This window comes from Protomyctophum bolini (assembly GCF_963924005.1).
Source record: "Protomyctophum bolini genome assembly, chromosome: 10".
Classification (NCBI taxonomy): Eukaryota; Metazoa; Chordata; class Actinopteri; order Myctophiformes; family Myctophidae; genus Protomyctophum; species Protomyctophum bolini.
Genome location: NC_137871.1, coordinates 10330045 through 10343804, shown reverse-complemented (window position 1 = coordinate 10343804; position 13760 = coordinate 10330045). Strand labels below are relative to the sequence as shown.

General features: G+C 42.9%; 1 protein-coding gene across 2 annotated transcripts in view; it reads right to left on the bottom strand.

The window, feature by feature from the left end:
• Positions 1-13760, bottom strand: part of gabrb2a (gamma-aminobutyric acid type A receptor subunit beta2a) — a gene marked incomplete at its 5' end in the record, with an annotated part of 57007 nt that overhangs the window by 2217 nt on the left and 41030 nt on the right. Inside the window, 4 exons of one of the 2 annotated variants that reach the window (XM_080773979.1) lie at positions 1516-1656; positions 2660-2904; positions 8038-8190; positions 8662-8799. In XM_080773979.1, the coding sequence (XP_080630105.1) occupies positions 1516-1656; positions 2660-2904; positions 8038-8190; positions 8662-8799 (677 nt within the window). The remainder of the gene's footprint in view (positions 1-1515; positions 1657-2659; positions 2905-8037; positions 8191-8661; positions 8800-13760) is intronic. The other variant, XM_080773980.1, reaches the window with a different exon arrangement.

The following is a 13760-nucleotide window of genomic DNA, read 5'->3' as shown; positions in this document are numbered from 1 at the left end:
AATTAGTTCGATTAGCTGTTGCTGCCCTACTGTAAATGACTACAACCACAAAAGTATGAAAATACATTTCTTTAGAGCACAAACTAATTCTTAATGGAGAAATCCATTTCAGTCATCTCAGAATTTCAACCGAGGTGGGGTTAAAATTCTGTCAAACCAAGTAAACAAAGATAAACCAAAGGAAAATAAAAAAATGTGAGAGGATAAGGTTGAGGAAAGGTTGAAGGCTTGGGTCAGGTCAGGATGGGCGTTGAAGGGAGTGAATTCAGATCAGCAATTCTTCATCCATAGCCTGACTTGTGAAGAAAACAACTCTAAAACACTACCTGCAGGACACAGGATACAATACATATCATCACTGTTGGGCAGAAACCTTATAGCTCCATATTTCATTGTAGCCTATCGTAAAAGCTCACAACAAGTCAAGATGCATTGTGTTGTGAGCTTGTAGATTTTCCCTCATGTCTTAAAGAATTGGGAAATATAATTTGACATTTTTGCCTACTGTGTAAAGGAAAAGAGGGACACCAGGTTGAAAGTGGTCAAGTCTGTATATGGGTTTTATAAATATCTAAGCACAATTTAGACGCAAGAGCTTGTGACTAAATAATAACTACATTGGAATACAAATTTCCTGAAAAGTAATGGTTTTGGACATACAAGGTTTCTGCCCAACAGCAAGGATACATGATATCTGTTGTTCTGCTATAACTTTACTCTGAAGACAGACCCTCTCAGTTGGCACTAGTCATCCAACTGCAAATGATCTTCCTCTCTCGCTCTGTGCTGGGCCTAGGCCCTTAATTGTTCTTGTTCTTTCTATTGTTTTTTACTCTTTAGAGACTCTTAGATTGCCTTTGAGATTCAATCGGTCTCAAACCAAAAATGATGTTAAGAATATAGCTTAAATGAATCCCGTTTCTCTTCTCACATTCTCAGTAGTGGACAAAGTACTCAACTCCAGTACTTGAGTCAAAAGATAGATCCTGATATTTCTGGTCAAATATTACTCAACTACTGTACAACTGAAAATGTCTTGATTAAATCTGTACTTGAGAGAAAGTACTGGATTACTTGCTTTAAAACGTCACAAAGTATTAAAAAGCACAAATTACAATGTACATTTTTTTTTTAAATAAATGCATTGCTCCAAAAAATAAATACTCAAGTAACGTACAGATAATCAACAGAATTACTTAAGTACAATAGTCGAGTAAATGTACTTATTTACTGTCCACCACTGCAAATTCGCCACTTCCCATCAACTTAAATCTACAGCTTGACTCGCATTCAAGCCAAAGTGCTTGTCAGCCATGATTGTTTGTCAGGGAAATGCATGAAGAGCAAACCAAGAGCAGGGAATAAAACACAATGGTGGGAGTGATGATCAAAGCTGCCTTAAAATCTACAAAAAAATCAAAGAAATGCACAAAATTAACTACAGCATTTTCCTCTGATCGGCTTGAATCAGACTGATGACATTTGTTAAGTTTTGACTTTCAAAACCGCCAGTACCTTATTTCTTTGCTCGCCTAGTCCTAATGCGCCATCGTCCACAAAGATGGGATCCCACATCGAGTCATACGCGTCAATTTCCCTCTGTTTCATTCTGGCATACAGAGCATCATCTCTCTGAACTACATTTCCCACCAGCCACTGCAAGCATACAAAATCAGCACTGTTACTTGGGGGGGAAATGGAAGCTTACCACACTCAGAAGGAAAGGATATTTGATTTGTGTTGTTGTTATTGCAACTAACACTACCAGCTGAATACAAGTTAAAGGTAAGGCTTTGGACCAAAGTCAATGAACTACCCAAAACGCCTTGCCCTTCGAAGGTATTTATACCAGCCATTTGTTGATGATTGGCTTAGTCCAGAGATTCTCAACCTTTTTGAATTTCCAGGAGCCCTGAAGTTTGATATACCGGTACGTACATTAGGCCATGGACCACTTGATTAAAACTAAAATTATATCGGTGACCCCAATCTACACTGTGAAATCCTCAGTGTTAATAACTCTCAGAGTGTACAAATGAAACCGTATGGGTCCATTTGGCTCCATGTGTACACTCCCAGAGTGACAGACCTACAAGTCTCCATTTGGACCCCTGGTGGTCCCCTGATCTGATGTTGAGAAACAGTGGTCTGAGTTAATAGAGATAGTCTATTTTCATTCAGCTGTTGTTGACACAAATGGCCAGAGAGAAATGGAGAGCTGAAGTAGGAGGACTTGAAATATTCATCGCAGCATTCAGCAGAGGGACAAGATTTTGCCACGAGAAAAAAAAAGCACCATCCCCATTTACATTAATGCCACTTGTATGCCAATAAACAACTATATGAAGTTTAACTAAAGTTGTTCCCCCAGTCTTTTTTGTGCACATCCTACAAACCACAATTACATTCATTTAATCATTGTGTTAATTAGTACAATATAAAGTTAAAAATTACAAAAAACTCAACAAGAGCTGAGATCAGAGCTGGGCCTATACCAATCATGGGGGCAAAGCCCCCTCCCCTACATAATCACCGCTGTATCACAGCATGACATTGACCTTGAGAGAAGAAGAAGGTCATCAGCACATTAACACCTGTTAACAGTACAGCCTCAGGTTGGTACAGTATACGTATACACAGGCCTGGCACCAACACGCACCTTGTTGGGGTCAGGCCTCAGTTTCTCGTTGTTTGCGGTGGCCGCTTTCTCAGCAGCCTTCTTCTGCCGCTGGGGACCGCGGCCGAAGAAGATGTAGTTGACGAAGGCGTACTCCAGCAGCGCCAGGAAGACAAACACAAAGCAGCCCATGAGGTACATGTCGATGGCCTTGACGTAGGGGATCTTCGGGAGGGTCTCTCTCAGATGGGTGTTGATGGTCGTCATGGTCAGAACCGTAGTGATACCTGCATGGGGGTCAGCATGGAGTGGACAGTTTAGACCAGTTCAGACAGTAGACAGTTTAGACCAGTTCAGACAGTAGACAGTTTAGACCAGTTCAGACAGTAGACAGTTTAGACCAGTTCAGACAGGAGACACTCCGAGTCTGTGTACACGTGCGTCCGTCCGTCCGCCCGTCCGTTACCAGCTAATCTCTAGCACCGTTAACCCTGTCGGTGACAAATTTTGCCAACGATGAACAGAACCTCTGCCCCAAATTTTCCAGAACGGCCTGTTATATAGTTTAGTAGTTTGCAGGATTGGCCCGTTTTGAACAAAAAGCCTCAAATCAACCACGCAGCGTGCAATTTACGTGAAATCTTTCACAGACGTTCTCGACCTAGGCTGAGGAATATATCCCACCCTTTTCACATTGGCCTGTTATAGCGCCACTAACAGGTGGATTATTGCAAAACACATTTTTGGAACAAAATGGGAACAAAATGCCTCAAATCATCCAATTGCCATCCAAGGCGTAAGAAGAAATGGCACCCTTTTCACATTGGCCTATTATAGCGCCACCAGGAGGCCACAACCTGACTTGCCCTGGTGGAGACAAGCTGTGCCCCGAGGGGCACTTTATCTAGTTATACTCTGCAGCAGTTATGTGGAATGGCTTACCTGGAACCATCAAATATTTGAATCGTAGCAAGATATACTTGTACCCATGCTATTTTTTTGCTATTTTATTTGTCTAATATGTTGTATGTATATTTGCTCCAGCCCAACACATGCCAATTAATACACAAATGCACAACAATGGAAATATCATTCATATTCTTTTGACAGGTATGTAGAAAATATATGTATATGCATTTTTTACAATAGAAATGACAATCAATCAATCAAAATGTAGTACATTTTGATTGATTGATTTTGATTGATTGATTGATTGATAGACATTTAATGTACTATCATCGTGTCCACATGCTCATAATTATGCACAACATCAGCTTCATGAAGCCAATGTGCAGTCAAATCGGTCTGACACTAACGACACTAACACACGTTAGGAGAAACATTATTAAAAACACCAGTGGCAACGGCGTGTGTGTGTGTGTGTGTGTGTGTGTGTGTTGTGTGCGTGTGTGTGTGTGTGTGCGTGCATGTCATCACACCGTGAAGAAGGCTCAATGGCCGACACTTTTATGTTTGTAGCCTGTATTTAAATGAAGGCCTTTTACTTACAAATCCACCTTGAGTGCCTGGACTTGGACTTTTATGCCTTTGTGGCATTTCTTTCCTCTCTCTATGAATATTGTTCCCTTTCATGAGCACCAGTGGTTTGAGAGGGATACCAGTAGCGCTCCTGTAAATTATTTTATCTTTTTTTTTACTAACACACACATGTTGACCTCACATACATTTTTAACACAAATGCGACATCAGGTGTTTTAACATCAAAGTCTGCGAGGGTGTGTTTGATGTGTGTCCTCACATACACAGGAAGGACACGTTGTTACCGACTGAGCTGAAAGATTGAGACCCCATATGGACAAAAACATTCCCCCTGACAAAGAGAAACTTTGTGTGTGTGTGTGTCCGTGTGTCCGTGTGTGCGTGCGTGCCGTGCGTGCGTGCGCAATTACACGCGTGCATGTGACTGTTTTGTGTTCAACAGAGGGTTTTGGGCCTCTGTCCAATCGCATAATCGAAAACAGACAAGGACCGAATCCTGGCGGCTATATATAAAAAGCACGGCGCTCCCCCCGCTAACCATCTGCTATTAGTCACAGCACGATTCACCTGCTTTTCTCTGACATCCGTGCATTGTGTTTGATACGTTAGTCATCTGTATGCACAATCTGCATTTGGTCAGATTCACGCGGATTATAAATAACCCGGCAGCAGCCAGCAGGCAGCATTTGATGTAGCCTGTCGCTCTCTGCTCTACTCGCTCGCAGACACGTTTCCGCCTGTCTCTCTGCCGTTCACTAGATCCTTTTAACCAATGGTTCTCTAACATTTTCATGTTCAATTGATATGTACAACGGGGGCCGTGGACACCCGTCTGAAAATAAGTTTATTTATTTTTTGCCAGGGGTCACCATAACAGATTATTTGTGTCAAATTGTGTCCAAATTATGGAACAGTATTCAAACAATTACAAGGATTTTCAAAATGATCTGAAAATAGCTCCAGATTCAAGTTCCAGATTCAGCAATTTATAAGTATAAAGTTTAAAATAGGGTTAAAGTGGTTAATTTGTTCCTCATTTTCCTACAGACCCCCCATCAAAGGACTCCTTATTAAAGACCTCACTTTGAGAACCACTGCTTTAACCATGTAAACCCCTACAGTATATACACAGTTGACGTGACAGGTATATGACTCAAACTATACTATAGTGACTTTTCACTCTACATTAATATCTAAATAGCGTCGTGAGCGCTGCACTGTGACCTTGTAGATCTGCTGTCTCCTGCATACGTTTTCCACGGATGCTGAGGTTTAAGTGGTTAAACAACAGATGTGCATTTTACAGGCGCCGTTCGGGGCTCAGTGTTTTAGGCCCTCGTGTGGGCCTCAATCTCCTCAAGAAACAAATGCCTTGTGACAACGCCGCCACACACACACACACACACACACACACACACACACACACACAGACACACACACACACACACACACACACACACACACACACACACACACACACACACACACACACACACACACACACACACACACACACACACACACACACAGAGCTCCTGACGTTGAACCGCTGCTTTGGTCCAAACAGTTTCAATGTTTTTGGCGTTTCATTTTGACATCATCCTTTTATATCAGCAATGCGTTGATATGATAATGATATGCATATATCACGTATATGACAGTTAGTTGCTGTCAGGTGGAAACCTGCTATTATGTCCAATACTGTTCACTTTTCAGAAAATGGAGAAAATAATCTGTGTTCAAAATGGATCCAGTTGCGTGCTCTTGTTAACAATTCTGTTGGTAAAATATTTACAAAATCCACAGACAGATTTAACCACTTTCACTTTTTCAAAAATCGCAAAAATTGCAAATCTACTTGTAGATATTTTCCTACTTTTGTGTGAGACTCTTATATAATTATACTGTACTGTATATATCAACAGAGAGCACATCTCATTTGACATCGGTATGAATGTTTATCTTCCGATCTTGGCACTGAATTATAAGGTGCTATTTGACCAATAGGCTGTTCTATTCTCTGAGTCTAAAAAGCTCAGACAGACAGACAGACAGACAGACAGAACTACAAGAAAGAAAGAAACGGTGTGTGATTCAAGGTCACACTGTAACGCTTTCCGTTCTGCCTATATTATAGTCATTTCTCAACAGCAGACGGCCTATCAGCAAGCACGATCGAGATTGCGTGCTTAGACCTAATGAGAAGAAATAAAAACAGAAGGTTACAATGCCGGGAAAGAGACAGCCAGTCTCCTGGCAAAACACATCAATAAATCATGAGGAACTAGAAAAAGCACATGTTTCCACCAGGACAGTTAGGTTATTGTGGGCCAGCAATGTTCGGAATTCACCAATCAGGATGGAATAGGACAAATCGGACAGATCCGTCTTGATCACGTACTGATTTGCTCCTACAAAATCTGTAGGAGCAATATAAAAAAAGTATTTTGCAAAAATTGGCCTCCTGGTGGTAGTCTACAGGCTTCTTTTGTTTAAAGTGGGTTTGGTATATGGTATTATTTATTGGCCTAAAATATTGTCTATATACATACATTCATGAATCCACTTGCTGACCGGCTGTCAGTATTGGGCAATGTTTTTCATTAACATCCTATGGCAGGCAAAATTGTCAAAAATGTGTAAACTTTCCTTATGCTTTAAGCAGCATGTGACAAACTAGGGGGTTTTCATGATTCTGAATCCATTCCAAGCATTAGTTTTGAATATATATATATATATGTAGACAATATTTTAAGGCCAATAAAAAAGGCTATATACCAAATTTCCCACCCATCCACCTCGACTGCCGGACTATGGTGCTATGATAGGGCAATGTGAAAAGGGTGGCATTTGTTCCACAGCGTAGTGGGAATGTGCACGCAGTTTCACCATAATAAGACGCTGCTTTCATGATTTGAAGAGGCAGACATTTTTCCTTGTTCTCTAGGGCAGAGGTTCCCAACCACCGGGCCCACTGGTACGCGACTACGCGAGAAGGGAATCCCAAGTTTTCCCGACTGTCACCAGGATTTTCCAAACAACAGCGGTGAAAAGTTGACTGTCCGGTTGAATGAAAATACCAAGGATTCGTCAGGGACACATGACTGACTGTGGTTTATAAACTGCTTCGAGTCTGTGTTACTTCCGTGTTTTTTTCGGTGGTGAGCTATGACCACCGCGACCACCGCTGACCACCGCAAAATAACGTTGAGCGGTGGTGAGTAAAAACAGAGAGAAGGGCTGGAGTGGTGGCGGTGGTTTGCTCTTCACCGCGGCTCGTGACGTCATGTTGTAGTTCGGTGGTCACCTCACCACAGAAAATCCAGACTATGTATGAGCCTTAACAGTGACGTCACTTTCGAATCCTTGGTATCTTCACCGTTACGCGTGTGTTCAGAGCAGCAGCAGCAGCGGAACAATAACCAGCTGTAGCCTATTTTGTCACACTCGCGCTAATGAAACAAAACACCACACGGTACGGGATTATTATTTCATGTCAAAACATATTGAAGTAGCCCAGGTAAAGTAATGCGTCACTCTGCATGTTTAAGTCCAAAGTCCAAAGTCATTTCTGAATGAAAAAGACATAGGCCTAATCCTTTATTAATCATACTATCCTTACGCCATTTAGGTCAACGATACGACATTATGTTGTGAATGATATTATAGCAGCGCACCCCGTGGGTGAGGTTTTGGTGATCATGCGCAGGCTCATATTCACTCATTTAAAACCATTCATAACAGTGATGAATCTAATCCAAAACGGTCCCCCTCATAATATACAGTACTATATGGCTAATAGCTCTCTTTGAATGGATTCGTTATCAATTAATTTTCAATTATAACCCAGGGGTAATGAGTCATCAGCAACAACCAGGAGGGAAGTGGGGGGGGGGGGGGTGGTTAGTGGTTAGTCGTACCCAGGGCCACTCTGGCGGCAGAGGCGTCGTAATTGATCCAGAAGGACACCCAGGAGAGAATGGTGATCAGGATGGACGGCATGTAGGTCTGTAAGATGAAATAGCCAATGTTCCTCTTCAGCTTGAAGCTGAGGGAGAGGCGAGGGTAGGAACCTGAGGGAGGGAGGGAGGCAGAGAGAGAGTGCTGGATGCTTGAGATGGAAGATGGAAATAGAATTCAATAGAACAGAACTGAATAACGCCCACGGGGAAGCTATATCTTCCCCCGACAACAAAGAGCGTGGCATATTCATTGCCAGCGCATTGGTGCTGGTTCTGATTTATTTAATTTTTATTTATTTTTCATTTATATATAATTTATATATATATATATATATATATATATACAGTATATATATATTAACCACTTGCGACCTGGGGTCCATATTGTGTACGTCATTAAAGGCGAGAACTTTCAAACAATTCAAAACATTTCTTAATAATTGTCTTTGGTTCATTTTTAAACTGAATTACTGTACACATGGCTATGGAACAGATCTTAATTGGCAGCGGAAATCGTGCATTTTTTGCATGCAGTGAGACTGCCTCGCGTGGGTCGTTTGTTTTCCCAGTCTTGTGTATTACCTGTGGAGAACACCACGTTCTTGGAGATGAGCTTGTAGTCGACGATGGAGAACTGGGGCAGTTCTATCCGGTCCACCCCGGACACGGCTCCGTCGCCGCCCCGCCAGTAGAACTCGATGTCATCAGTGGTGTAGCCATCTGCAGGAGGCAAGCCCCAGAGACCCAGAGATGCATTAACATTAACCGCTGTATAGTTGCGAGGGAAAACGGAAGTTGCCCGACGCCACGCTCCGCTACTAATGGTAGCTTTTTAAGGATTAAGATGAAATATTACAGAACATTTGAGATGAAACTCAACACTGCCCTCAAGTGCAGCCTTGCATAGAAGTACGTACTGTACAGTACAGTCTGTTCAGCAGGTGAGCTGAGTTCATTGAAAGTTACGGTAAACATCCATCATGGGAATAGCTGTATATATAGACACAGAAAAGTGTCTGAAAAGGGGCTTTCAAGGAGGCCTAAACAAATCATTTGATGACCGCGGGTCATCCGTCAATAGGAGACTCCAAAGACTCCGTCGGTCATCAAATTATTGGCTTCGGAATGCGACAAAAACAAAACACAAATATCCATGAATTCAAGGCTTCATGGGGTATGTATTTGTTACAAAATAAGAACGTAAACTACTCCTTTAGCAAATACAGGAAGTTCCTTATTACCACTTTCACCCAGGCATGGCATGGGCGACTACAATTTCAACGCCCACAAGAGAGTGCCACCACTTCTGGCCCGGGAGAATGGTGTACTCCAGCTGTCAATTTGTAATGCATGTGAGAGGTATCGTAAATTCACTGGTTGATTACTGAGGCCGTAGCGATTTGTTTTGTTCTACTAAGGTGTCCCATATGTTTGTTTAGTCCTCTCAATGTCACATACTGTACATGCCACAAAAAAAACATCCCTCGGCTATCTTACGCCACACGCCAAACAACAACGCTTGGCTAAAGCAACTGCCGTAGCCTACAAGTCGGACCATCCATGGACCTCGCATCAGTGCTACGGGTTCACAACTTCGTTTGCATCGCATCGCGGGGCTGGGGGGACTTCAATTGACAAGTGCGCGAGTGTGCGACTGAGTGAGTGAGTGAGTGAGTGAGTGCGTGTGTGCGTGCGTGCGTGTGTGTGTGTGTGCACGCATGGACCACGGGTTCACAACTTCACAGTACACTGTGGAGGGATTTTGTATCATCACCACTAACGCCTGGGCCCTGCAGCTGCTGTACTACAACACGCAACAGGACAATTCCCTCCCAATCAGTAATGTGATCTATTACATCGCATTACCCACACTGTAACATAATTTGGTGTTCATAATATTCAGAACGGGTAAGGGCTAGTACTGTGTACATCAAATACATCAAAAAATAGTCATCAAGAATCATAAGGAAGCTATAAGAACCTAGCATTTGAGTATACTGTACACTATAGAGTGCTACAGTATCTCTAGTTGTCTAAAATGCTTTATCTAAGTTACATAAGTTGAGCTTATGCGTACGCCTAAGCTATTCCATAGTTTTGGAGCCGGAAGGGAGAAGAGTTTGGGACACGTGGAGCGTTAATTGTCCCTACGTATTTAGCGAAGGTACATCCAGCCTCCCTTCGTCGGCTGATCCGAGCGTGCGGGAGGGTTTGTAGGGGTCCGATTGGGCTTGCAGGATATGGGGGTGCCATACCTTTGGTTGCTTTTGAAGGCCAGCATCAGAGTTTTGTACTCTGTGCAGGCAGCGACTATACGGCAGCCAATGGAGGAAGAGGAGAAGGGGGGAGACATGTGAGAATTTTGGCTGGTTAAAGACCAAGTGAGCTGAGGCATCTTGGATCAATTGGAGGTTAAACTGGAGAGGTTTAAGTGTGCATGCCTGTAGACTTTGAAGATATGGGGGTGCCATAGACTATAGTTAGGCGGGAAATTGATGTGATAGTTCAGTTGGTGATAAAAGCATGACATTTTGGCACAGATGACCTTCATATGAACCTAATTGATAATGCCACGCAGAATTCCTCCATTTTACAAGATGGCCGCCAGTTAGCAATTGGACCTTTATATAGGCCTACACATTTTGGACTACAGGCCTATCACTTTTCTAAATTGCCGGGGCTGTAAATGTTAGATTTGACCCTCATTTTGATATACGTTTGTTTGATATATAATATATGTTCTGGAGGTAGCCTATTTCTATACCTAAGTAAGATACAAAATAACATTAGGTTCCAATATGGTGGCATGTTTTCCAATATGGCTGCAGGTAAATTGCATAAATGTACATCTGATCATGGTTGAGCAGATGATGCATCCCATACACTACAGCATATGTGCTGTATCCCATGCAACATACAGTATGTGCTTTAAATTATATCCCATGCATCGTCGCATCCCGTGCATCGCATGCTGATTGCGCTGCATCCCAGGCATCACATGCATCTCTCTGTTCTGTGTTCCATTTCACACCGATGATAACAGGCAACACAACCTATTTAGACAACATTGATTGATTGATTGATTGATTGATTGATTGATTGATTTTACAGGGGCCAGTTTCGAATTACAGCCGTCCGTATATAGGTGCCCTTTGAGAGCACATTTTAAGGAGTCAAGGGATTTGCATGTCCGGAGCCACAGCCGCCGCTGCAAGAAAACATGACCACCCAGGCGCAATCACTGACGGACGGATGCCTATGATATATATATATATATATATATATATATATATATATATATATATCTGTATATATATATATATATATATATATATATATATACAGAAGACATGTGTTGACATTGAGGTGTTTTAACCCACAAACACAACTCAACATTTCCTTTATTTTCAAGCGAGAATTAAAGGACCACTTCACCACTTTTCAACCTATCTTCATATAATAGGTCCTCACTAATAATCATGAAAAAATGACGCAATTCTTTTCTACACTCTGTGTCTCATATAGAGGGCTGTGGGCAGTTCAGAAACCGTCCTCCAGTGACGTCATCGATGGGGAATACAAGCCAATAGAAACGGCAGGCTTTCTAGTCCTGAAAAGTTGCAATGCGAAAATGGAAGCCATCGTTCTCACGATAATGAAAAAAAAAAAAAAAAAATCTGCCTAATGATGATGTCACTGGAGGACGGTTTCTAAATTGCCCACAGCCCTCCTATGAGACACAGACTGAGTATAGAAAAAAATATTGTGCCATTTTATCATGATTATCAGCTATTATGAAGATAGGTTGAAAAGTGGTGAAGTGGTCCTTTAAGAATTAAGATTAAGAACAGAATGGAAGTCACAGGAGCAGGAGAGTGGCTGCAATGGAAGCGGAGTGCAGCCGAGGTGCACGTGGCGCTCTCTACAAGAGCCTGGGAAAACGGACATCAAATGCGTTGCCTGCCCCACCCCACCCCACCCCACCGCCTCCTTTATCTACACGAACATCCTGGCTATAGTGCAACCCAGCATCACCCCAATTAGCAGCTCAAGTCCACCATGCTGGACGTTTTTATGTGTAGCACTAGATCAGCCGAGAGGGACCTCAGTTACAGGGAGGAGAGAGGAGAGGAGAGGAGGAGGAATAAAGGTCCCTATAGTGCACACTGGACGCGTTTTCGGATTTCTTTGTGGCGTTTCTCCGTCGGTTGTCAGACAAACGCGTCCAGTGTGCAGCCACCTTAACCCATTCCGACCTGAGATCAGATTCTAAAAAATGTTCTTCTACATCCTGACGGTTTTCTGAAAAAGCCTATGTTTCTATGTCAGTCGTTCTTCGATTTTTCAAAAATAGCAGACCTGCAAGCTCGAGTGGCGCGCTATGCATAACATAACGCTAACACCGAAAGTGGTTCCCGCCCCAAAATGGGTTAACATGCAGGTATAGAATAGAGGAGAATAGGGAGAGGAGAAGAAGAATCAGGAAGGATTTATGTGTCACTACTCATACAGATACAAGAAGCGAAAGCGAAATAGTAATGATAAAAATAAAAACTAACAGATACAGTAAGATTACAAAATAAGAAGTATCCAACAGTACCCATATCCCTTTGGCTGTAGAAAAACATGTTTATACACTATATACAGTGTGTGTGTGTGTGTGTGTGTGTGTGTGTGTGTGTGTGTGTGTGTGTGTGTGTGTGTGTAATAAAGAAGAGGAGAATAGGGGAGGGGAGAGGAGAGGAGAGGAGAGGAGAGGAGAGGAGAGGAGAGGAGAGGAGAGGAGAGGAGAGGAGAGGAGAGGAGAGGAGAGGAGAGGAGAGGAGAGGAGAGGAGATGGGATAGAGAGGAGAGGAGGTCACCATGGCCTCTATGTTGCTGCTCACTCAGTTTGCATCAAAGTCCATTAGTTTTGGTCCACTGTCTCTCGCTTCGAACATTGTACATTTTCAGACTTTCAGTCTGCTCACCTATTACATCACTGGACTCGTGTAGAGATTCCCAACAGAGAGACATCGAGAGATCGAGGCAGCGCGCGAGACATGGCACTATATACAACAGTATGTGTGTGCAGCATGGGTGTATACTGTATTTGCATGCTCATGGAGAAATCAATGTTTGCTCAGCTCAACGCATGCTCATGTCACACCTCTGACCCGAAGCCTCATTTACACAGTGTGTAATTCACTTGAAGATCTATCGTTTTTTTTTCCCGGCGAGCGTCAACAGGGCTGTAGTGGAGGGGAAGCTCAGGGGAGCGACACTCCCCGAACTTCTTAGCATTATTCTGGGGGGGGGGGGGGGGGACATTGGCCAACATATATCAGCTTGTTGTATAGATCGGCTATTTTTGGCAAAGACACTTGGCGGTTCAGAGGGAAATAAGCATAACATAGACGCGCTCCCCCACTTCTAAAAGTAGCGCGACACGCCTGGTGAGCGTCACGGTCGTATATGGCGGAACATATGAATGAGCCATAAGCCGCGGTACTGAGTGGCTTATAAACAGCCCATCCACCAGGGTCTCCGCCAGTTCTGTTGGTTAACCCATTCTGACCTGAGATCAGATTCATACGAGGTTTCCACTGGACACACACTGGTCTGATTAACCCATTCTGACCTGAGATCAGATTCTAAAAATGTCGGTCGTTCTTCGATTTTTCAAAAATAGCAGACCTACA